This window comes from Sphaeramia orbicularis, chromosome 8 (assembly GCF_902148855.1).
Source record: "Sphaeramia orbicularis chromosome 8, fSphaOr1.1, whole genome shotgun sequence".
Taxonomy (NCBI): Eukaryota; Metazoa; Chordata; class Actinopteri; order Kurtiformes; family Apogonidae; genus Sphaeramia; species Sphaeramia orbicularis.
The window spans coordinates 18,183,941-18,210,290 of NC_043964.1; the positions used below are offsets into that span (position 1 = coordinate 18,183,941).

Sequence of the window (26,350 nt, forward strand, 5' to 3'; positions counted from 1 at the left end):
TGGTGACAGATGCTAGTATTTTTTAACATTTGACCTAGCGCCAAAAATAATAATGCAAATTAACCGATTTTGGAGTTAATCATTGATATATGCCAGGCTGCAAAAATCAAATATGTGATCCACTTTTTATGTAGTGTATTGGAAAAAATTATTATTTTTTTGTTTTTTGCATCCAAAAAAGTGGTTTGTTTACATTACAAACACAGCATTTAAAGGGTTAGAAATGTGACAATTATTGAGTATTTGGTATTTTTATTTACAGCTTAAGTTGATGAAATTTGATTAAATTTGTTCATGAAATTTTTTGACATTATTCCACAAGTGTGCCAAAAAGGCACACTTAGTGCTTAGTAAGGGCCTTGCTAGACAGGATACCGGAGGGTTAAAAGGGCATAAAGTCAGTTTTTGTTACACGTACAGATTTTACAATATAGCAGATTTACTCCTGAGCTACACACGCAAGAGCATCAATTCATAATTCACTTAAACAGAATATATTTAACACCACAATTTAGCATTATACAACCAAATTCACTCCATGTCTTGTAATCCCTTGGACACGGAATTATAATATGAATAGTTAACACGCCGAACACAAAGACTGCTAAAAGCTTTTCATAATATCACAGAAGCTGCAAAACACTAATTGTTAGCGACTGTTCAACAGCTGTCTAGTTGAAGTGAATTATATTCTTTATCAAGCTGGGAAAATTAATGAGAGAATAACACAACTCGCATTTTGTAGGAGACAGGTTTATCCTATTTGTCCATGCTGCAGTGGTACAAAGGATTCTGCAGTGCTTTAGTCTGCAGTTTGAAGTGCCTGCTCCAAAAAAACGAATGCGTCTTTGAACAAATCCTCCCATTTGTCAGGAAACAGGCAGAGGAATGCTCAGCAAAATACTTCAAACAAGCAGATGCAAGACACAGTCCATGAAGAGTCATTCCCAGCCAGTCGCTGGCTTCTCCGCTCGCCACCTGGAGTCACGTATTAATCATCTCCTTTTGGAAAACGACGTGAATAAGAGGGAACACTTCAGACGGCCGGGGAGCGAGCGCCGACATAATGACAACGGATGATGACAGAATCAAGATCAGGGACACTGCTGAACATCCACAAGATTGATTTAAAAAAAAAAAAAAATTAAAAAAAAAAAAAATCACTGCATCAGACCTTTCCTACACAGACATGTCACAGACAAGATGACATGTCATTTTCTTCTGATTATTACTGCTGGAATGAAAACAGTTTAGCTCTCTGGAAATTGAGCTATCATTATTCAAATTATTACTATTTTCACCATCTTTGGTGTTTCAATTATGTATAAAAACACACAGAAATATGCAGTCCATCTTAAATATTATGATAATGAGAATTAAACACCATTCAGCCCTGGTGCATTATGTGCTACAGCTGTTTCCCCGGTGGGGGGGGTCACAGATAGAGGTGGCATGAACGCAAACACCTGGATGTGGCTGGAAAATTGCCTAGAACTCATCGTCAGAGGTGATGAGCATAATTTTGTCAGACTTGCTGGAGCTCTTGGTGCCTGTGGCCACTTTTCCATTGGAGCTGGGCGGCATCACCTCCTGCATGGACTGCTGGGTATACTGCTGGTACGCCGGGGAGAAGTTATGGATGGCGTCCTGCACCATGTCTCCTGGGTTTATGGTCTCTTTCAGACCGCTGGAGATGCTCTGCATTGGGGGGATGTTCTCTGCAGGAACACACAGGAAACAACGAGAGCGTCACGGTTACACAATCGCTCAAGTGGCAACATTGTACGGCAAGGTTACATAATAGTAGGAACACAAAAACAGAAAGAAGCACAAGAGAAATGGAAAGGAATACAGAACTGTACGTCTATGCTATAACTGTTTGCAGCCGATTCTTTAAACTTTAAAGTGGACTCTGCCGTTTTTATTTAGAACTGAACAGAACAGAACAGAACAGAATAGAATAGAATAGAATAGAACAGAACAGAATACAACAGAACAGAATAGAATAGAATAGAATCGAACAGAATAGAATAGAATACAATAAGGGATGTAACGATTACCGGTATAACGATAAACCGTGGTAAAATTGCAGACAGTTAGTATTACCGTTTAAATTGTAATTATCATGATAACCGTGTTTGATTACCGCACGTTTAGGGAAAAAAAACCCTATGTAAAGATCTGCTTTTATGTCAAATATTTGAGTATAGTTTTAATTTATTACAATTTTAATTGTATATTCCTAATATTTGGAACCAATATTCACTTTTAAAGTCTTTGAAAAGGTTTGTTAAGCATCTTTGTGTTATTTATACAATAAAGTATATAAATTTTTCAAATCGGATTTTATATTTTTTTTGTGTTTTCTGGCCTTTTGTGTTGATATAGTAGGGTAAAGTGAAAAAATAATAGGCAGATGATATAGATGAAGGTGTGCTGAAAAAAAAGATACCAAACATGGGTATAGTAAACATTTCTGTATATAGTATATAAAGGTAAAATCAAAAGTACTGAAAAACGGCCAAAATACTAATATTAACATTAATATTAACTAATATTAACCACTAATGGTTAATATTTGAATGTTTCTGCCAAGAGAAAGTGCGTTGTGCCAATTATTTCATTTGTTTTGTTTTTTTTTGTTGTTGTTGTTTTTCAAAATACAAATTGGTTAAATTATTTCAGTGTGTGTATTAGTACTTTTTGAACATTTTGAGCACAGTTTCAACAATATCGTGGTAATAATGATAACCGTGATAATTTTGGTCACAATAACCGCGATATGAAATTTTCATATCGTTACGTTCCTAAATAGAATAGAATAGAATTAGGGATGTAACGATTACCGGTATAACGTTAAACCGCGGTAAAATTGCAGATGGTTAGCATTACCGTTTAAATTGTAATTATCATGATAACCATGTTTGATTACCGCACTTTTAGGGGAAAAAACCCTATGTAAAGATCTGCTTTTATGTCAAATATTTGAGTATAGTTTTAATTTATTACAATTTTAATTGTATATACCTAATATTTGGAACCAATATTCACTTTTAAAGTCTTTGAAAAGGTTTGTTAAGCATCTTTGTGTTATTTATGCAATAAAGTATATATATTTTTCAAATCGGATTTTATATTTTTTTTGTGTTTTCTGGCCTTTTGTGTTGATATAGTTAGTTAAAGTGAAAAAAATAATAGGTAGATGATATAGATGCTGTGCTGAAAAAAAGATCCCAAACATGGGTATAGTAAACATTTCTGTATATAGTATATAAAGACAAAATCAAAAGTACTGAAAAATGGCCAAAATAGGCTCAGACCACTAAGGGTTAATGTTTGAATGTTTCTGCCCAGAGAAAGTGCGTTGTGTCAATTATTTCAGTGGTTTTTTTTGTTGTTGTTTTTCAAAATACAACTTGGTTAAATTATTTCAGTGCGTGTATTAGTACTTTTTGAACATTTTGAGCACAATTTCAACAATACTGTGGTAATAATGATAACCATGATAATTTTGGTCACAATAACCGCAATATGAAATTTTCATATCGTTACATCCCTAAATAGAATAGAATAGAATAGAATAGAATAGCTCTTTATCGTCACTGTTGCTTACAGTGAGTGCAGTGACACCCACTATTAGACTTTATCTGTAGTGGTGTGTCCAGGCTTTGATGAGTCCACTTCAAGTCCTGCATTCATATTCTTCATGTATAAACCGGCGTTCTCCACAGAAACACATATTAAACATAACTACGGTTCAGTATAATGCTGAACTATCATCATGGTCAATGCTTCAGATGATAGATTAACAAACACTGTAGGACAATAAGCATCTATGTCACCTCCAGTCCCACTTTAACACAGAACTGACTTTAAATGTACAATTACAAAACCTAGTAACCGCAAATTCATTTGTCCAAAAGTCATAGCTAGAAAATGTTTTGCAATTTTTGGTGAATAAATGACTCCATAGGTTGCTAAATTCATGTCAACAACTAAAGAATTAACTGCAGATTTGTTGAAGTGGAAGTAGTACTGGTAGAAATCTTCATTACAAGTAAAAGTACAGACATCAACAGCCAAATTTAGTCACTCTGCGATTTGGTGAAACATTTATATTGCAATTATTGTAGGCAACACTGCAATTTGAGTCTACTTGCTTGGTTATTAAAGGAAATGCACAGATTACTCATTTAGAAATCTCATAAACTTAAATGAGCACAAAAACTTAAAAAAAAAATGTATTTCAACTTTGTACATTAGAGATAAATGGAAAAAAGAACTGTTGGTAGAATTAAGTGATGATACATGGTATGAAATATGTGAAACTCAAGAGACTACATCTAATTCCAGAAATTGGAAAAATATGAGATTTTTTATAACACCAAAGATCCAAAAGGCTTCACGATTGTTACCTCAGCCCGGTTGGAGGTTGTGTGGTGAGCAGGATGTGGGTCATGCGCATTTTTTTTGGCAGTGCGCAAAATTATCCCAATATTGGAATAATATCAGCAAAGAACTTGGAAAAATATTGGGATACGAACTACCAAGGACACGTTCTGTGTTATATTTGGGTCATTTAACAGGAAAGGACATACCAAGTAAGGATAAATATTTGACTAAAATCCTCTTGGCATCGTCTATAAAAGCCATCACATGAAAATGGTGCAAAGAGGACCCCCCCCTACCCTAAATAATTGGAGACATTGTGGAAGAAATTCAAAACATGGAGAGACTTACGTATATCATAAGACTACAGCAAGCAACTTATGAAGATCGATGGAAAAAATGGACAATATACAGGACGACAACTGACACTACGTTCTAATTGTGTTGTAAAATTTCTAAAATGAAACAATAAAATATAAGTAAAAAATAAAAAATATTGACTTTCATTTTGCATGTTTTACACATCGCTTCTCTCTGCTCATTGTCACTAAATCCAAAATATTACAATACAACACAGATTTTACTTTAGATTTACTCTACATTTTTTTTCCCATTTCTGCAGTTAGATTGCCTTGAATCCTCCTAAATCCAGATGTTTGTCACATTCATTACGCAGAAACCTGCCTTTCAGGTGTGTTCTCAGCAAGGTTATTATCGTTAACGAAAACTAACGAAATGACGAAAACTAGAATTGTAAAAACATTTTCGTTAACTGAAATAAATAAAAACTATCATTAAAAGAAAAAAATGATAACTAACTGAAACTGTATTGTGTGCTTATAAAACTAACTAAAACGTATAAAAATTATGGCTAAAATTCCCTTTGTTTTCGTCTTTGTCAGTGTCGGATTGATATGAAATCGATTTGTTTCCCTCAAGCAATTTTAGCTGCTGGCACCATATGATATTTAACAGTCCATCATTTCTCATCACATGTGGTTTACAGTCGTCTTCTGGTCCCCACTCTACCTGGAAACATGGAGACTAAAGTTGGGGGAAAGCAGCAGAGTCCTGTCTGGGATTTATTTGAATTCGATGGCGAAAAAGATATGATATAAAAAAAACTAAACTAAAACTAAGCATTTAGAAAATAACAAAAAATATTAAAAACTAGCAAACCTGCTCTAAAAACTAATTAAAACTAACTGAATTAGAGAAAAAAAAAGTCAAAACTAAATAAAACTAAACTATAATGAAAAATCCAAAACTATTATAACCTTGGTTCTCAGTACAGAATATCATATTAGTCTGTTTATCCATAACAAAAAAAAAAAAAACAAAAAATAAAAACGTGTTAGTAGTCGTGTAGTTTTTCAATGTGGATCTAATTTTACTTAATATAATTAGTGGGCTGATTAGTGCAAACAGCATATGGAATTTTAATGTAATTTATTTTCATTATGTCACTTTCATTATTTATCTTTTAACGTCAAATAAATGTAATGAAGTAAAAAGTGCAACATTATACTCTGGAGTAGAATTATATTAAGTAGGATAAAGAGGAAATAGTCTTGTACAAGAGTCAAAATTGTACATAAATAACTCACAATTCTACTATTTACAATGAGATGTGACAGCAGTAATGTCCAATTCTAGTAGAAATATAAAAAGGCGTGGATCCTTGCCTTCCTCGCGGCTTTCCACAGCGTTTAGTGTCTAAATGGAGTATACAGATTTCAGTCATAGTCGCCGTCTCCACTGACGCTCCCTTATCACCCCCCTGTGAATCCAGCTGAATTTACCCCCAAACTAAAAGGATGTCTCACAGCTTTGTGTTTCAGGGTCAGTGACGGTGTTGTCTAGACGTGCTTATGGGTGTTGCCAATTGAAGGTGCAAACTGGAGTGTTGAGAGTGTGGGGTACAAGGAGGTTAGACACGGTCTGCTGAGTGTGTTTGTAAAGCCTGGCTGCCCCACAGGACTGGAGCTGAGCGACGCTAAACAACAGAGATGTGGCAACTTCTGGAAGCAGCACAAACACACTAACACCAGCATCTGAGGATGAGGAGGAGGAGGAAGAGGAGGCAGCAGAATCAGAGCGTTATGGCTGGCCAATAGTTGATATGATATGACAGTTTGGAGCTGGAAAATAATTAATTGCGCGATGTCGACCTTTAATCAATATATGTTGAAAGGGAAATCAAGCTAATTATGAATAATTTAGGTGGGAGCATTTTTTTTTTAATCTTTTTTTTTTATATACACTTAACAAAAATATAAACGCACCACTTTTGTTTTTGCTCCCATTTTTCATGAGCTGAAGTCAAAGATCTAAAACTTCTTCTATGTACACAAAAGGCCTATTTCTCTCAAATATTGTTCATAAATTTGTCTAAATCTGTGTTAGTGAGCACTTCTCCTTTGTCCTTTGCTGAGATAATCCATCCACCTCACAGGTGTGGCATATCAAGATGCTGATTAGACAGCAGGATTATTGCACAGGTGTGACTTAGGCTGGCCACAATAAAAGGCCACTCTAAAATGTGCACTTTTACTGTATTGGGTGGTCCAGGGGGGTCAGAAAACCAGTCAGTATTCGGTGTGACTACCATTTTCCTTGCACAGTCTTCTTCATGAATTCTCTGAAACAGCTTTGGAGATGGCTTATGGTAGAGAAATGAACATTCAGTTCACAGGCAAAAGCTCTGGTGGAGATTCCTGAAGTCAGCATGCCAATTGCATATTCCCTCAAAACTTGTGACATCTGTGGTATTGTGCTGTGTGATAAAATTGCACATTTTGGAGTGGCCTTTTATTGTGGCCAGCCTAAGGCACATTTCACATCAAATTTCAATACCTGAAGAGTAAATTAGACAATAACCAGCACCAAGGGTAATTTTAATAAACTATTGGTATCGGCAGAATTTAGCTCAGATACTGACTGATGGTTAAAATTGAGATTCTCAAGTAAAATTACTGAATAAGTAATAGCTTGAAAAATAAAAACTGCCCCAGAATCATTTATTTTCCAGTTCGTTTAATCATCAGTTCTAAATTTATTGATTAATTACCTTGAGTTTGATGTTTAGTGATAGCATTTATTGACTGACTAATTTCTTCCTTTGGATATTTACAGTATTACTTTGACTTCAACACTTATCTAACTTCTAATAAAGCCAAAAATAGTTTATTTTCAACTGCATCAATTTTCTGTCATGGAGGCAGTGATATTGGCTGATTAATTGGCTATTGGAGTTTTGTCACAAACCAAATCTTTATCATATTGACCCTTAAAAATCCACTATATTTAATCTCTAGAGTAAATCTCATCAATTTCAGTTCATGCAGTGCTTACATATATAGTCGTGGAAAAAAATTATTAGACCACCCTTGTTTTCATCAATTTCTTGTTCATTTTAATGCCCTGTACAACTAAAGGTACATTTATAATGATAACAACAAAAATAGCTCATAAGAGTTTAATTTAAGAGCTGATATCTAGCCATTTTCCATGTTTTCTTGATAATAACCATAACCATAAGTTTTTACATCAATAGCTATGGCACTGTACTGCCAAAAACAGCACTTTCAGGCATTTCATGTTTTTTTTTCCTGTCTGTTTTAGGCACATGATACACACAGGCGTTAGTACTTGATTGCATACCCATTGTTTTTGATGGTCTAATATTTTTTTCTGCGATTGTAGATTTTATAAAATATTTATCAGCCTGTATACGGTGGAAAACTAGTTCGGTGGAAAAAAAAAACAGTGCAGCGTTGAACTCTAAGTCTGACAAAAGTTGGAAATGAAACTAAGGAGTTGCACTGTAACATGTAATCCTAATTTATTTTAGTTAAAATGGAAATTTGTCATTGAAAAAGTTGAAACTTAGGAGCTGTTAATGAAAAATGATGAGACGAAAAGTTCAGTTATTAGAGGAAAAAGTCTAACAATTAGCTGTCAAACACTCTGAAGCTGCAGTATCATTAACTTTGAACTGAAAGCAAATATGCCATTATGAATAATAGTCTCTTTGTACGAGCATGAAGGAAAGGGGATGAAACCCAATAATTTCAGTCATAATGGTCCCTCCTCTTCTTCTGATCCTTATGTTAAAAATAAATGGTAATAACTAACCTAAGACAGAGAATGTTGTGAGTGTCAATCATCATCACGTTTGCGGTTTCTGCATATAAAGCAGCTCAAGGAGACAATGTGTGTCTACGGCAGCACAAACTGACTGATATCACTGCTGAGGGCTTTTCCCTCGGCTTCCATTTGTCTTTTACCTGCAAAAATCACCGGTGAAATCAAACCTGACTGACATGCTGCTCGCATCGGTGCAAAATTTACAAGTTCTCATTCGTAAACAAGCAAATAAAAAAATCCAGTGTATGTGTCACGTTTGGACCGTAAAGACGTAAAAAAAAAATCCAACTTTAAAAGCCAGCGTGACTAGATTAAATGGCTGAGAATGTCACAGGGCAATGCAATTACTGTGACTAACACTCTTGAGCCTGCGTTAGTCTTTATTCTGTGGAAGGGAAAGGACAATTAGCCGAGGAACATGCCAACATATTTCCATGTCAGGGAAGGAAAGAGGAGTGGGAGGTAATGATCAGTCCGGCAGCTCTGTACACTTCTCACCTGGCACTTCACTTTTCTTCTCCTGGTAGACGGTGCAGGTGAAGGCGTATCGAAGGGCAATGGCGGCGAAGAACATTTCGATGCAGATGATGAAGTTTTGCCAGCCGGCCGCCACGGTGCCGGCGCCGACCTCTTGACCGTCGATGAACAGAGCGTTGGGAATAACCCCGCAGCGTTCCAAGATGGCCAGCACCATTCCTACAGATATTCGCAAGTTAGCAATTAAACATCACAGGCAATAAATAAAAGCATAAAATGGCTAAAATTTACTTAGGGGGTCACATGAGTGGCCATTTTTGTCCAAAAAAAAAGTTGTAAGAAATGCATAGAACTGTGTTGAAATAATGCTAATACATTTGTGCACAGACTACTGATATTATTTGACAATGGAAGCTATATTTTCAGAAATATTGGATTTGGAATAGCACGTGTATGTGAAAACTTTTGCTGGTGGACAGACGTGACATTACCCATGATGCTCTGGTCAGTACCAGTACTTTATTAGTAATAAACTTATAGACTTACTATTGCTAATTCTCCTCTTATTCATAAATGTTAGTATTGTGGATGTAAAACAATAACAGCTGACACAAAAACACAAAATGTGGCAGTGGACGGATGTGACATGGTTGTTATGGATCCCATCATACTGATGCTCGGCAGCCATGTCACCATTTCCACAAATGATCCCTGTGCAAAAACTAGGATCATAATCATTTATTGTATAGTTTATAATCATACTAAAGAGTAAATAACAATATAGAATTGTTATTTCTTTATAAAAATGCTTATTATTAGAAAACTGTTGATTTAAAAAGTGACATGTGACATTCTTAACATAAGTAGAATGGAGCAGAATGGAGTAGAATGGAGCAGGATGATACTTCATATTGCAACCTGTAAAAATAAAACATGTGATATGTAGTATATAATCTTGTAAGAAAAATTGGGGAATCTAAACGAATAGAATATTTGTTTTTCGGGTAAATTCAGTTCAAATATAACTTGGCCATTTGTGACATGAAAATATGGCCTTAATTGTGATCAAATTGGACATTTTTGAGCTGAAAACAGTTCATATGACCATCAACATGTTGCAACAGAACTGAAATCTTGTAAATTAGCATAACTTGCATTTACCAACACAAAGTTCCTTTGGGGATTCACTTAGATTGATTTCTTATGCACAAAGACAGAAATAAGACCTCTAAGCAAATTTTAGCTAAGCAGTAATATGTAACACACCAGTGCAAAAGAAAAGGCCGGTAGAAATAAATTCTGTTCTTAAAAGTATAAAAATGTAAGTATAAACTTTTTGGTAACACTTTATTTGAAGGTCTAGTTTATAATGCATTAAGCGCACATTCATAAGACATTATAATGCATTTATAATGCATTATAAAAGTCATTACAACAGTGTATGATCATGTACAACAACTTGCACCAAGGTTAATAAAGTATTGTATAGTTTATCATCATACAATCATACATCATGCATCATCATTGCAACAGAATTGAAATCCTGTAAATTTGCATAACTTGCATTTACCAACACAAAGTTCCTTTGGGGATTCACTTATATTGATTTCTTATGCACAAAGACATAAATAAGACCTCTAAGCAAATTTTAGCTGAAAAGAGTATTAGAATGGAGGACTTACCTTGCCAGAAGGACAAGAAAATGACAGATTTGATTGTGAGGAATTTGAGCACGGGTTCATACGGCCTCAGCAGGTCACTGGTTGCGAAGTAGAAGAGGAAGAGAGCGTAGAGCGCCAGGCTGACTGAGAAGTTGTAGATGATGGTGATGTACAGATATCCGCCGTTAACGCTACAAAACAATAAATGAGGATATTTTATCAAAGCGGAAAAACTGATCACTACAGGCTTCTTGACTAGGGGTGTGTATAGGTAAGAATCTGTTGATACGATACAAATCACAATACTAGGGTCATGATACGATACATCATGATATATCATGATACTATTAAAAAGGCAATTTTTTGTTTGTTTTCTTTTTTTTTTTTTTAATGATTATTTCCTTGAAGAATTGAATTACACCCAAAATATGCACACATACTAAACACATTTTTATCTGACCACAACAGGATCTGATGCCATATCACAAAATTTTCCTCTGTTAAAACTTAAATTATGCTTTACAGACATTACAGTTTAAGATCCTATGTTCAAATGTTCATATTCGATTAGTTCATAACTAACATTATGATATTATTTTTGCGCAATTCCAACAAAGGAACTAACATCTGCCTCTCTCAGACAGTAAAAAGTGCTTTTAGGATGCTTCAAATAACCATTATTTAATAAAACAGTGTTAAATAATAATAAAGAAAATATAAACAATAAAGAAAACCAAAAAACAAAAATGAACCTCCACCATATCTGTATTTGAATAAATACCTAAAACTATCAACACAATACTTTTTAATATCGATACAGCATTGTGAAATGAAATATCGCAATATATTGCAGAACCAATATTTTCTAACACCCCTATTCTTGACAACACAATATTTGTCATGTTTTTGACTTTTGATGACATTAACAATAGTCCTTTAGGCGTAAAAACTAATCAAATAGGTATAAGAGCCAATTTATAATGTAAAATAACCATGCATGCCTTAACAGAGAAGGGTAAAATATCAGATAAAGGAAACATACAACTAACAAGTAAAGCTAATTTTCCATTTGACGATTTGATGTTTTAACAATGATGAATTGATTACAACAATAACAGAAATGCAAAAAATCTGTCATGAGAATTGATCTGACCAGGCAAATACATTTTCTAGCCTAATCTTCTCAGGTGGGCTATTCCAAAGACTTGAAGCCCCAGTTACAAATCCCCTTTCACCCTTTGTCTTTGGACTAGCATTGGGAAAAGATAAGGCCTTTTTGAAGGACCTCGAGCTACAGGCCGGTTTATAAGGCATTAAAAGCTCAGCAAGGCAAGAAGGTGTCAAACCACATAAAGCCTTAAAGAGTTCAAATCAATTCTAACACCTATGGGCACTCAGTGGATGTATTAACACAACAACATCTGACTAATTTTAGCTTCATCTCTTCAACGGCATTTTCAGCAGAACTGCTTCAACAGAAGGAAATGCAGCTCTTTAGTTCTCTTAGTGAAGGATAAAGCCTGCTTTTACATGGCTTTCTGATTCTAAGACGCATCCAATACGCCTGCAGACTTGTCTATATTTCATTGTCAGTCTGCCTTCGCAGCCTCTTTGCATTCTAGAGAGTCTCTCTGAGGACTCAGCTGTGACTACACTAATTACTCCCATGCAGTATAGAGAGCATGGCTGGCTGAAAGCATATAAGTAAACAATCCGTGAATCATCATGGTCTTGATACAGTTTAAAAGAATGATATGAACAAAAAAAAAAAATTATTTATCCCTGCTAATTTTGCCTTTGAATATGGTATAAAGAAACAGACTGTTTTTCTGCTCAACATTAAGAGGGTGATAATATAAGGCTGATTAGAAACTTCAGTCAGACACCCTTGTTGAACTCAGAGAACTTTAGAAACAAGTGTTTTCACAGCTGTATCTTTAATAAGAGACATTGGAGAAGTGTACCTGAAAATAAGTCTGAGTTTTTAGGCTTTATAGCTTTTGATTGCATGCTACAGACAGTCTTATTGAATATATTAGCCTCTCCATATTCTGTAGAGTCTTATTGGCTCATGTGGAATGATCAAAACCTAAAATCAGATTTGTCAGTCTGCAATTTATCCCTGTTCTTTGTATCACTCGACACCCAAACTAATAGAATGAAATGAAACAATGCTCCTTCCCCTATATCACTACTCTTGGCTGACTGTGAATTAAAGGCCTTCATTTCAAAATACTTACCACTCTTGGGGAAAACTTGCAATTTCATTTCTTTAGTCTATAAATCAAAATCTCCAGAATTATTCTTTGAAATACCAGCAAAACCCAAGAGGCCGTTCTGTACTGTGCTGGAAAGCATCCACTACAGTACCTGCGCATCCACAGTAAAGTCTGAACCTCTGAAATTTCAGCTTGGAATAAAGCCCATCAGTTCTAATCATTTCATGTGCCTAGTCTGATAAAAATTATCTCTGTTTGCACACTGTCTCTATGCGCACATAAGCAGCAAATGAGCCTGCAGGCGATGACATGGATGCAAAAGATACACCAAGAATAAAATGGAAAAGAAGGTGCTGCTCACTTAAAATCTCCATCATGATATTTGCCATAGGCCTGCAGGATGATGGTGATGACTGCCATGATGGGTTTGACAACGCAGAACTGGAGAGTCGCCTGGAGAACACATTACAATACAGAATGAGACACCCAAACAAACAAGGACTCGGTGAAGGAGGAGGATGAAGGGTGTTGAAATCTGTTTGAGCATCTAATTAGAATGAAACTGTTTGTACCTGCTCATTGACAACAAATATGTGTCTGTATCACAGCCAGTTTAACCTAACCAGAAGCCATATCTCTCCTTCACTATTAGCACAGGTTTTGAATTTTCAGTGGAAGATGAAGCATTTGAAAGTAAAACTACTGACAGCACACTCTTAAAAAACCCCAATATTTACTCCAGTACACACTGAAAAATCGTGTTGGCTTAAAAAAGAGTGTATGCATTTAAAATACATATAGTAAAAGTAGTCACCATGCAGTAAAATTAGAATATTTTATTAATCCCAAGGGGAAGTTGTGTGTTACAGTTGCTCCATTCAAGTACAATAAAAAGTAGCAGGAAAGAAATTATCAATACAACAAAAAGAAAAAAAAAAAAAAAAAAAAAAAAAATATATATATATATATATACACATACCAAATATACATATTAAAGCAATCTATAGAGGGTATGCACATACGTCACCACCCCCTCCCCCACCTCCCTGGGCCATGCCTCTAAGTCAGACTGAGTGGCAAAAATCAACCTGCTCAACATGACGGACTATAGCAGCAAACACAGCGAGACCAGGAAAATGTGAAATATGAAATTAAATGAAGGACAGCTGGACTGGACATGGATCTGTACAAGCTACTAAAGAACAAGTGGTCCATGAACATTGACATGTGGACAGAAATGGAGTATCCTGACATCCAGGGTGTAGGGGATCATCGCTATTTTTACCTGAAACAAATATACATGGTTTCATCATCACTGACAACCAGGGTCCAAAACTAGGGCCCAGAACCAGCTGATCCAAAGTGCATTTCCAGTAGACCGTGTACTGACCCCAGCGAATATATGCATGATCTACTGGTACTGAGGAGATTTACTGAGTCTAGTTCAGATCAAGTACTTTATACAACACAGATACTACTGCTTTGTACGAACAGGGTACGACTTTATTCTTGTAAATTATGATATTTTTCCCACCTGTTTTTAAATTACAACATTATCCTTGTAATATTATGTCTTTATTGTCGGAATATGACAACTTTAACCTCATAAATGAATGACATTTTTGTTAAATTATGATTGTTTTTAGAACTATGACTTAATTCTCATAACATTGTGATTCTTTTTGTATTCAACTTCATTATCATAATATTACAGGTTTTATATCGATATTTTATGACTTTATACTTGTAGTGACAAGTGTTTTTATTTTCTCATGTGGCTCTAATATTCCGTCGTAGCTTTATTCTCCAGTTCCCCCATATTTGAAAAACTGGGTTAGCTTCAGTTTAAGTTAGTTTACAAATCATGTAGGAGCACAAGGTTCAGAATCACAAAATGAAGACAAAAACCATGAAAGATCTGATCATGAAACCAAGAGCTTTACAAAGAAGTAACGTTAGCCAAAACAATACGTCATTTAAGGTCTGATTTTACCCAAAAATACAGCATAAATTAATGTTAGATGACACGAAACGGGATCCACAGATCTAGGTTTGGTTTCCTGGGTTTGTGGATCCATCTACGTCTCTTTTCTTTGTCTTTCGGTGTCTGTAAAACGATAGCTCCGACTGCTTTTCAAGCCTGTTCATACAATCAATCGCCCAACAGCTCTTCCTCATTTTTTATTGAATATTGTTCTTAAGTTTAGACGGTATTGAAGCCAACGCTGCTACTCATCTCCCTCTTTCTGCCACTCAGTGGGCGGAACCGCGGTGACTTCCGCTAGCGGTGACGTCACGTGCATACCATCTATTATGACACAATTAGAACGGCAATATGTTATCAATATGATGATTACAGAAATATACGTAAATAAGTGTGCAAGAATATTGTTGTATAATTATAATTACGAGGTTATGAGGTGGAATTAAACTGTCTGATGGCCACAGGCAGGAATGCTTTCCTGTATCGTTCAGTGGTACATTAGGGTGGAATTAGCCTCAAACCGAATATACTCCTGTGACTTACCGGCACGTCATGGAGTGGGTGAGTGGAATTACTATTACACATGTTTTTGTCTTCACATTTCAACACTGTAAATGTGTCAGATTTACCTCATATTAACTATATATACAGTCTGTGGTTTAATCTGCACAAGTGAGTCCCAACTTTTTCAGCTCAAGACCTTAAAAAAGAAATATGCTGCCTCTTCAGGACCCAAACTGACAAAAATGTGTCATGAATCACCATGGATCTATGTTTTTACTAATGTTTCCACTGTCAAAACACTCTCTGAAAGTCTCTTTTTGATCTAATACTTATAACTTGTATTCGTTATTTTAAGTCTTTTTTCTCACTATGACTTTTTATGCCCTATTTGCATGAGACTACAACCACCTCTGCATCTCTGGAAATTCAATATAATTGCAGAAGTCACCTGTCTATAACTGTTAAAATAAACTTTCATCATAAATTACCTCCCTTACACAGAAATCCTGTAATATTGGTCCTGTGCCAGTCGTTGTTTCTGTAATTTGGAGTGACTTGCAACATGTTTTCTTTCCTCTGTGCATTTATTCAGCCCATTTCCTGGTTGAGGACCATGGAGGCTGCACTGGCGATGATAAATGAAAGTGTTTTGGTGGGAATTCAGGAGGCTCATGTTGTTGTGATATAGCATGGATATTTGCTGAAAGAACAAACTTAAATCTGTCAGAAAAGCGACATCTCAAAAAGGTGAAAAAGATGGATGACATGCATGACAGTTGCAGAAAGGAACAGTTGTCTGTCTTTTAACAGTTTTATGTGAGTGGTGAGCCTTGACATCAGAACAGAGGGATGACAGTAAATGTGAGTAAAAAACAGAATTCACTTTCATGTACAAATACTGCATGGAACACAGATGTGGAGGGTTAACTTCGAAATTGCCAGAGATTAGGGGTGTGTATTGGCAAGAATCTGGCGATACGATACAAATCACAATACTAGGATCACACTACGATACATAACGATACTGTTAAAAAGGCCATTTTTGTTTGTTTCTTTTTTTAAAATGATTATTTCCTTGAAGAATGGAATTACACCATAAATCTGCACAAATACTAAATACATTTTTATTTGATCCCAACAGGATCTAATGTTATATCACAAAATGTTCCTGTGTTCAAACTGAAATTCTGTTTTGCAGACATTACAGTTTAAGATCCTGTTCAAATGTTCACATTCTATTAGTTCAGAACTAACATTAGAACATTATTTTTGTGCGATACCAACAAAGGAACTAACATTATTTAATAAAAGAGTGTTACATAAGAATAAATAAAATATAAACAAAAACGAAAAACGAAAAAAGTAAAATGAACCTCCGCGATATCTGCATTTGAATAAATACCTAAAAATATCGATTCAGTACTTTTTAATATCGATACAGTATTGCGAAATGAAATATCATGATATATTTCAGAACCGATATTTTCTTACACCCCTACCAGAGATCAACAAATCAAAATAATGTTGTTGTTTTTTTTTTTGTTTAATTAATGTCTTTTACAAATGATACCTGTAGCAATCAATAACGTAATTTTCCCTGTTTGAAATGTAATAAACTCAATAATATAACAAGTGGTGCCAGGTACAACAAACCCTGCCCCTCGCACGTATTGCACCTTATTTTGGCATCGATCCAGCTGATGTCATCATGTCTATACATGTGCTGATGTAAGCATATCAATTGCCTCTGTATATGTGCCAAGTTTGAAGTAAATTGAAACAAAATGGATGTTTTATAGATGTGAAATTTCACCCATTATAAGTAAATGGGAGAAGAAAAAAGATTTTATATTTTAAAAATTCATAAAAAAAATTGAACTTTGACCTATGTTTCCCAAAATGTAATGACATCTGATCTAGATTACTGGCAATCTATAAACCAAATTTGGTATAAATTCAACCAATACATTTGTTGCTACAGACATCTGAAATTCTGCCAATTATAAGTAAATGGGGAAAAAAAGATTTAAAAAATTCATACAAATTTTTTACTTTGACCTACTTTTCGCAAAATGTAATGACATCAATTCTGGGTCACTGGCAATCTATAAACCAAACCTGGTATGAATTCAACCGATAGTTGTGCTGCTAGAGCATTAACAAACAAACCAAACCAAAAACAATACCCCTTGTCTCCCCTTGGAGGAAATAACTTGCAAATAATGTAATAAAATGTTTGAGCCAATAACGTAATAATATTTTCCTAATAATACAGTAAGTTAACTAGGCTTTCAAAGGATAATCAGTAAATGACATTACAAGTTATTACATGGTCCACAAATGTTATTGGCTCAAAAACCTTATTACATTATTACCAAGTTATTACACATTTTGCTTTATTACATTTTAAATGGCCAGAATTATTACACCATTGGTAGCTATAAGGACTCAGCTCTACTTCTGACACAGCTTTGGTAGAATCAATATTTCCAGACAGCACTGTTTGTCAGAAAAATGGTAAAAAGTAAAGAATCCATCTTAGGTCTTCATTTGAATGACTTAACTTTAGGTGTTTTGCTGTAAACAGAGGATTTTGTTTTACTCACTGAAGCAGAAGACAATTTATAAAACATGATAAATTACTTAAGGGCTTGGTGTTCCAAATAGAGGCTTTCAATAAATCACAGTGAAACGTAATATCTATTGCAAAATCTTTCTTTCTATCGAATCGAGGAAAAACAGTTAGTTTTACTCTCAATGAATTTATGATTTTACAGCAAAGATTCAGGGACAGCATCAGGGTCTACTGTTAACAAGTAAAGAAAAAAGTAAAGCTCTTGCTTACTTTACCTATTCATAACTTGACGAGGCTTATGTTCTCCTATATTAAATCATACTTCAGGGGTATTGGGATTTAAAGCCTGTAAAACAGCATATTCTAAAAATAACCCAACTGCGTGCTGCATCTTAGGCGTGCTTAAGTTTGCTCCTGTTTTGGCTGTTCAGGGTGATATGGCCTGGATTCCGGGATCAATATTGTGAAAATATAAAATGATCACATTGTGGAATCACTTGTTAAAAATGTCCAAAAATACACCGAATAAGAAAGTTTTCTGGTGGAATAAGGTGAAAAATTCTCCTTGGGCTGCAGAGGTTTAGGCTGTTATTGAGGAAACTGAATCATAATACGAGATCTGTATAATAATTCATTATGCAACTTCAACAGAATTAGATAGGCTTGCTAACTTTGAGGGAAAATGGTTTGGAGATTTTAATGAAGCTTAAATTATAAACTGATTTTCAAAAGCAGCACAGATTTGGTAGTGAAGATTATGTTCCAGTGGATTTAACAAGGAGTCAAGGCTGTTTAGAGTTGAGAACAGGCCTTCTTCCTCTGGATCTTGAAGTGGGAAAAAAATTCAAGAGGATGACAAGTTGCTAATTGAGTGAAGTTGAGAATAAAACATAATTTTCTTTTGTGCTGCCTTTATTATAATAAATTAAAGAATATTTGATGACATATCTGTATGTAATCCAGAAATATTTTACTATTCTGATGATGACAGAATGTAGGTGTTGTTTTAGTTCAGTATTTATTAGTTGGTGCCTTTGTTTCTACAGCTTGGGAAAAAATGGCTGTTTGTTTAGTATAATATGTAATTTATGTAGCACTTCGGTCCTTGCTTTTTTGTTTTCTGATTAATGGTGTCTTGCACAAGTATTACAGTTTTTTTTTTTTTCAATACTTTATTTTTATCTCCAACTTTTACAGTATACAGAATAAATAAATAAACAACAACAAAAAAACAACGAAAAAACAAAAACAGATAACAGTTAGAGCATCTAGGTTCAACCTTTAGACAAATAAAAGACAGACAGGTTAAGGACAAATTCGGCAAAAAAAGTCAGGTATTACAGGTTTAATCCAAATAATGTTATTACTAAACATTTTCCAAACATTAAACCAATAAAAGCTGCCTCGTGTCCCATTTTGGACCCTGACCCAAACTTCGGAAACAGATCTAGACTAACGCATCATATTGTTCAAATTCATCATATGTCTGAAGCGTCGCTGTCCTCAGAGAGCCACGCATCTCTGAAAAGTCGACTTTTCATAATCTCAGAATACCAGCCCCTTCTCATCTTTGAAAAAATTCATTTTCCAGCGAATCTAAAAGGATTTTATAAGAGTTTACTCGGCTTAGGATGTAAGCAAACACTTAATCCTTAAGTTTACTACTGGCCTTCAAATCAACATATTTAGTGATAGTGAGACATTTAGAGTTTTCACTGGACAGGTATAGTATCAAAAAATTAAATCTGACACAACTTGTAACTGAAGCTGTCAGACGAATGTAATGAAGTAAAAAGAAAAATATTAATCTCAAATGTAGTGGAATAGATGTATAAATTGGATAACATGGGAATATTTAAGTAGGACGGGGTAATAACTGCACCATCTTATCTTGTTTTGTTTCTGCAACTTTCCTTCTTGTAAACAGTGTAGGCAAAATTAAGCTGTTGCTTCAGCCTACGCCTTTTCGCCAATGAAATCCAAACTATATATGTGTATGTATCATGTTCTGTTAAACGGACAAATAAATTACCACCACTACTACTACTACTACTACTACTACTACTACTACTACTACTACTACTACCAATAATAATAATAATAGTAATATATTGAATAAACTCAATTAATTTAGGGCTTGGTGGTTTTCTGAAAATCATGAAAAATACCTGAATCACAAAAATTAATCTGGAGGTTATTCAGATTTTTCTGAATATTAATATTATTTTGAAGCCATTTCTTGCTGAATTTTTTTCTTTTTGTAGTATATTAATTGTGGATGTTTTTCTCCAGTCATATATGGCTCCTAGTTTTAGTTTTACATCATGTGTTGTCTTCAGTTTATGTAGCTAGAAACTAATCAACTGAAATCAAAAATTGTCCAAAACACTGAGGAAAAAAGAAAATCGAGATGTAATTTAATGGCCATATCACCCAGCTCTATACTCAAGTGAAGTACAAGTACCTTAAATCTGTACAGTGCTAGAGTAGAATTACATTCAAAACAAACACAACTGAACTATTCGATGCTTCTACTGACAGTGACAGGACAGTGTTAGAGTTCACACAGAACATGTCCTTCAGCAAAAATGTGTGTTTCTGTCAATCCCAGAAAGTAAGTCATCTGATACTAATGTCTTAATTCTGATGACAAGAGAAGATGAAGAGGGGTGCAGACCTGCATGCAATATGAGACTGGAGGACAGGTGTCCTCTGTGTCATTTATTGAAGCGTGAATCCACCAATTTGACAGCGGCTGCTCTAAACTTTAATCGCTGTTACAGCACTTGAAAGCAACAGACCAGGAGTGTTTAACTCGATTACCCAAAGGGAGGCTTTAAGAATGCACTGAATCTCGGTGGCTTTAACAAAATGACATCAATAATTATCTAAATTAATGGTTTACATTGAAGCCTTTCGTACTGACAGTCAATGCTTTCCCTTGTGCCAGTTCTGGTTCCAGTACATCTCTGTGAAAACTCTCAAAGCGAATCATTTTCTATGATTCCTCCTGACATGCTTGATATTCAAACCTCAAGGCACAGTCATAATGCTGGTAGATTACCAATGAGCTCTTCTCTGCCTGAAATTACTAGCTACATTCATGAATATAGACCTTTTACATATCCCAAAATAAAAACTCGAGCTTCGCTACATGTAAAAGATTAACTGTGTAATGTTTTTTTTTTTTTTTCTAGTGTTTGTTAACAGGGCTATACAAACTTCACTCCTCAGCAAACAAGGAAGAGAGGTAGTCAACCGATCAACGAACATGAGGAACAGCTTCATTGAGAAAAAAAGATGCGGAATTTGACACTGATCTGAACTTACAAAGTACCTTGAGATAATTATGCATTATCATAGTTGCTATATAAACAAATAAAAGTGAACTGGAACACAACAAAACCCTAGTACATGCTTCCTTCTGCTCTACCTTTGTGTGTGGATGACAGGTTTATTAACCCAGGTGTACACTGCACCAACACAGACATAAAAAAGATCAAATGTAATAATATCTCTGAGCATTGACAGAAACTGGTGTCTTTGCGTTGCACAGTAAAAGAGGTTCACAGGTTGCTGTCGACCAACTGGGATAAAACGTTGACCATAAAAGTCATAAATAGAGTTTGAACATCTTACAGTGTGATGCTTCTGTGAATTTGCCTATAACAACCAATAACAAGTCACCATGAAATGATGCATGAATCAAAGCAATATGGACATTTACAAAACTATTAACTACATCAGTCGTTGCACAATCATCGCCCCGAGGCACTACCAAGTGTTTACTCTTCTCTTCAGCTTTTATTTTGGAGGTTTTACCATTTTTTTTAACAGCTTGATTATTAGCTTAGCTTCACTGTTTACATCTGAAGTTGCAAGTGCACAGATGAGGTTCCGTTCTGTACATTTACCCTCATCGTAAGCTGCTGTCCAGTCCACTATATTGTGAATATTGTGCAAAATTGATATTTTTGCTACATCTAGTATTATCTGTGATGTCTGCAGTTTTAAATTTAGATTCTTCTGTGGGTTTGTATCAGGTTGTGGTTGTTTTTGTGTTGTTGAATGAACAGAGATATTTTGCAAAACAAAAGTTGTGTGGAAAGAATTTGTAAGGAGACAGGAAAATATCTATTCAGAAATACAGGGTAGGGAAGCAAAATTTACAATATTTTGAGGCAGGGGTTAAAAGACAGTGTATAACCAATTAGTTTATTGAAAGTCATGAGAATTTATTTGCCACAAGAAAACTGACATAATAGAAAATGTTTTTATTCTATGTGTCCTCCTTCTTTCTCAATAACTGCCTTCACACGCTTCCTGAAACTTGCGCAAGTGTTCCTCAAATATTCGGGTGACAACTTCTCCCATTCTTCTTTAATAGTATCTTCCAGACTTTCTCGTAATAGTTTTGCTCATAGTCATTCTCTTCTTTCCATTATAAACAGTCTTTATGGACACTCCAACTATTTTTGAAATCTCCTTTGGTGTGACGAGTGCATTCAGCAAATCACACACTCTTTGACGTTTGCTTTCCTGATTACTCATATGGGCAAAAGTTTCTGAAAAGGTATGGATAATAGTGTTAGGTATGATTATGACATCAGTATATGTTTGGTTTCAAAACAATTGACGTAGTGCCTGCTGAGAAAAAACAACTAAATGTTCATTGTAAATTTTGCTTCCCCACCCTGTATATCTGTGTTAAGTGTGAACAGGGCATGAGATTCAGTAAATGCTGTTGTCACATAGTCGACATGTCACACTTAAGTTGACTAGATTTCTGTCACACTGTGCCTACTGATGAAGATATAACACTGTTGAAATCTCAGTGTGTAGGATGCTTAAGGCTGTGTTCAGACAGCAGGTCTTAATGCGCAATTCAGATTTTTTGGTGAAGTCTGTTTTTTTTGTGTTGGTTCATATTACACATTAAATGTAAGTTCTATCAGTTTTGAGTATGAGCTGAATGCGACCCTGAAATGAGGTCCTGATGTAATATGTGGCCACGTACGCACACACTGTGTTTACGGAAGTTAATATGCTTTTCCCGCCGCTCTTCCTCCTGGGACGCAGAATTGTGACATTTGTTGCATTTCAATGACGTAAAGTTCGGATAAATGCGACCTGGCCATTCAGACTGAAGTTGCATTGCAAAATATCAGATACATATTGTATTTACAACCACATATGAAAGTGGCCTGGGTTGGATTTGAAAAAAATTGGATTTGCACTGTTCAAACTGTTTTTACCCTTTCATGCATGACTTATTAGAACCTTAATCAAGATTTTTATTCCTCTTTAGGCATGAAAAAACACAACGTGATTTCAATTTTTTAATTTAACCTATTTTTCATGGAGTTACTCAGCTGGACACCATGCATTTACTGACATACTGTGTGAAAACTATGAAATCTTTTTTTTCCTGGGTCTCAGGAGGATACCACTAGTTATTATTCACTCAGATATGCCAAAAAAAAAAAATCTTTTGGTTAAAAAATCCCTGTTAATTACAGTCTAATAACAATTAGCAATTGATTTACACTCAAATATGTTACTGCAGATCAGGTTTATCAAGAACAGAGAAGTTTCAGTAATTTGTATGAATTGCATTGTATGGGATGATGCATAAGTGTCCACTGTGTTGGTTGATATGCAAGTAAAATAACAAAATCCATGCATATACAAGAGAACAGCTGTGAGTAGCTGTCCACTGTAGAGACCACTATGCATGAAAGGGTTAATTGATAGGATACAGGTCACATATGGGCAAAAAAAATCAGATTTGGGCCACATTTGCCTGCAGTCTGGACGAGAGGTGTCTGTGTGAGCTTTCCCCAGAATTTCATCACTCAGACAGAACTGCACAATACTACGAGCAGTACAGTAAAAGGTCAGAGCAGAATGGAGCCACTTGTTCTTATATTGTTCTGTCTGCACAAACTGTGTGATCCTGTTATGGATTTGCTGGATGGTGCAAACAAAAGTGCCCAAAGGTTGACGTCCAGAAACCTCTTAAACATGGCAAAATGAGAAAAATACAGAAAATAGAGGCAGAAGGTAATGTCTCTGCAGGTAAACAGAGCACCTGAGAAGTGATGATTAATGAGAATGATTATTATACAAGTTGACATTGTTTTTAAGATACATGTTGCATAATTTGCCTTCAAGTCAGTACAAAGCTCATAATAAAATCCCAACCAAAATTCTTTGTTGATTCATTTTGTGAGGCTTTTTATATGGAGTTTAATAATTTGATGTATTAACAGGATGCAAGGCTAAGATTTTATACTTATGCAATTCACTGCTTAAAATCACCTACATTATGTGCTTCTGCTACTATTTCTAGTTTCTCAGAGTTCACTCTACCACTGCTGGTCAAACACATGTGCCCTTCCACCCAGGGATTGTTTTATTTCGATCATTTTGCTGAAAATCAGTGAATCGACTCCCCTAAGGCTCAGCAGGGCTACACTTGTGTTTATACTGATGCTGCTTCAGAAAACAAGCCCTGAAGTGTCCCGCAATATGATAAACGACTTAAAACTAAAATGTCACAAAACAGTTTAGGATACGAGAGCAGCTTATCCACTAACCTTATCTCCGTGAACCATTATAACTCTAGGCTGCTTTCCATATCAGTGATTCATTTGTTAACCTCTCTTCTAATCATACGCTGAAGGTTTTCCGATGAGGTGCAAAGAATTTTAATGTGCTTTACCTAAATAAAAAATATATGCATCAAGGCCTCTAGATCTTGCGCTCAGCCTCAGTCTTTTTAGTTTTGAGCGTTTGGCTGAAAACGTTTTACTTTGAATCATCAAAAGGTCTTTCAATAAAAACACACTGATGTGTTCTTCAAGCCACGACATTAAGTCATCAGTGTAATGACATGCTTCGTTAATCTGGTTAAAATGAATATGTATGACAGCAGTTTTCCATTCAGCTCATTATTTTAATTTCAAGCAGCCTCGGTCTTTTGTTTTAGCAACAGCGCGCAAGTTGACAAGCAAAGTGGCATTTAACATTCCAGACATACTAACTTTGATAATTTCATGTATAATGAATGACAACGAACAAGAACTTTAAAACAGTGATATTGTAGTGTACATCTACTCTTTCACTGAACAGCAACAGCAATGTTAGATTATAATGTTCTTTACTAATGTATTGCACTTGCTGTCCTAACCTTCAACCATCCTCTCATTAAAAATATCCCTTTAAAAATCTTTTACATTTTTTTTTTTTTAGAATTCCCAGCACAATTCCTGTGTGTATCACTTACTGCTCATGAAAAACTGTTCATTTCACAATGTATTTTGTTTGGATGATACAACTCTCAGTTCCAATTTCCATCAGTGTTAAGGTGGGAGCTTGTGTAGCATCCCAAGACACCGGGAAGATGCTCAGCGCTGACAGTTCATATCATCTTTCTGTGTTTATTATCAAGCTCGTTTCACCTGGCCTCAATTGCTTTTGCTTTCCTTTTTTTTAGTGGATGTTGTCTTAGTAAAGAAAAACACACCACCAATTATAACAGCTGTCACTTTTGAGTGGGGTGGAGATGTGCAAAGAATGGTAATATAAACTACCTTTTTTCCCCCTTTTCAATAATTTGATGTATATATATTTTCACAGTGTCAATACATTTTGTTATAGTGGTAAAAGGAGCACATGTAGAGTTGAGATAAGAGGATGACTGAAGCTCACCTGTTTGCAGAATCTTAAAAAGCCAATGGAATAACTCATCCCAACGAGACAGCAGGTACCATATAGGCAACTTGACCTGTGAAGACAGAGAATTATGGGCCATTTAGCAAAAACCATGTCAGCATTGAAAGATAACAGACTTACACACCATGTAGAAGCAGTAAAAGAAACAGGTACAACATAATACAGGGTTCTACAAAAAGAATGAACTGATGTCATGGCGCATTGCTTCAGTTCTCAAGCATCATCATGGAATGAGTCAGTGACCATTTGAAAGAGGAGTTTTCTAAGTTTGAGCTTTTTAAAATGAAAAAGTGCCCCAGCAACGTATTGGTTGGAAGGGGACCCAAGACCTTGTTCTTTGTGCTTGGTCTGCGAGATCCCCAGACCTCACTGTGTGTGATTTTTTCTTGTGGGGAAACGTAAAAGACCACGTTTATGTTCGATGCTCGATGACCTTAAACACCGAATAACAACAGCAATCAACTCAGTTGATCGTGAAATGCTGATACGCGTCTCGGAGGAATTCTCTTATCACACTGATGTTGTCTGTGCTGCAGGTGGTGGCCACATTGAACACTTGTAAGACAGGAAATAGAAGTTGATTGTGCGTAGAATACTTGTGACTTGGCTGGAGTTTTCTATTGCTTTTCCTTATTAGAATATTGCATCATGAAAT

At 35.3% G+C, this 26,350-nt stretch overlaps 1 protein-coding gene across 1 annotated transcript in view; it reads right to left on the bottom strand.

Annotated features, from left to right (window-relative positions):
* Positions 1–423: 423 nt before the first annotated feature.
* The window catches only part of tmem184a (transmembrane protein 184a), a 47,313-nt gene continuing 21,386 nt past the window's right edge, over positions 424–26,350 (bottom strand). Inside the window, exons 5-9 of the mRNA XM_030140757.1 lie at positions 25,672–25,747; positions 13,257–13,348; positions 10,698–10,867; positions 9,037–9,234; positions 424–1,718 (exon numbers count right to left, since the gene is read on the bottom strand). Of these exons, the coding sequence (XP_029996617.1) occupies positions 1,489–1,718; positions 9,037–9,234; positions 10,698–10,867; positions 13,257–13,348; positions 25,672–25,747 (766 nt within the window). The 3' untranslated portion in view covers positions 424–1,488. The remainder of the gene's footprint in view (positions 1,719–9,036; positions 9,235–10,697; positions 10,868–13,256; positions 13,349–25,671; positions 25,748–26,350) is intronic.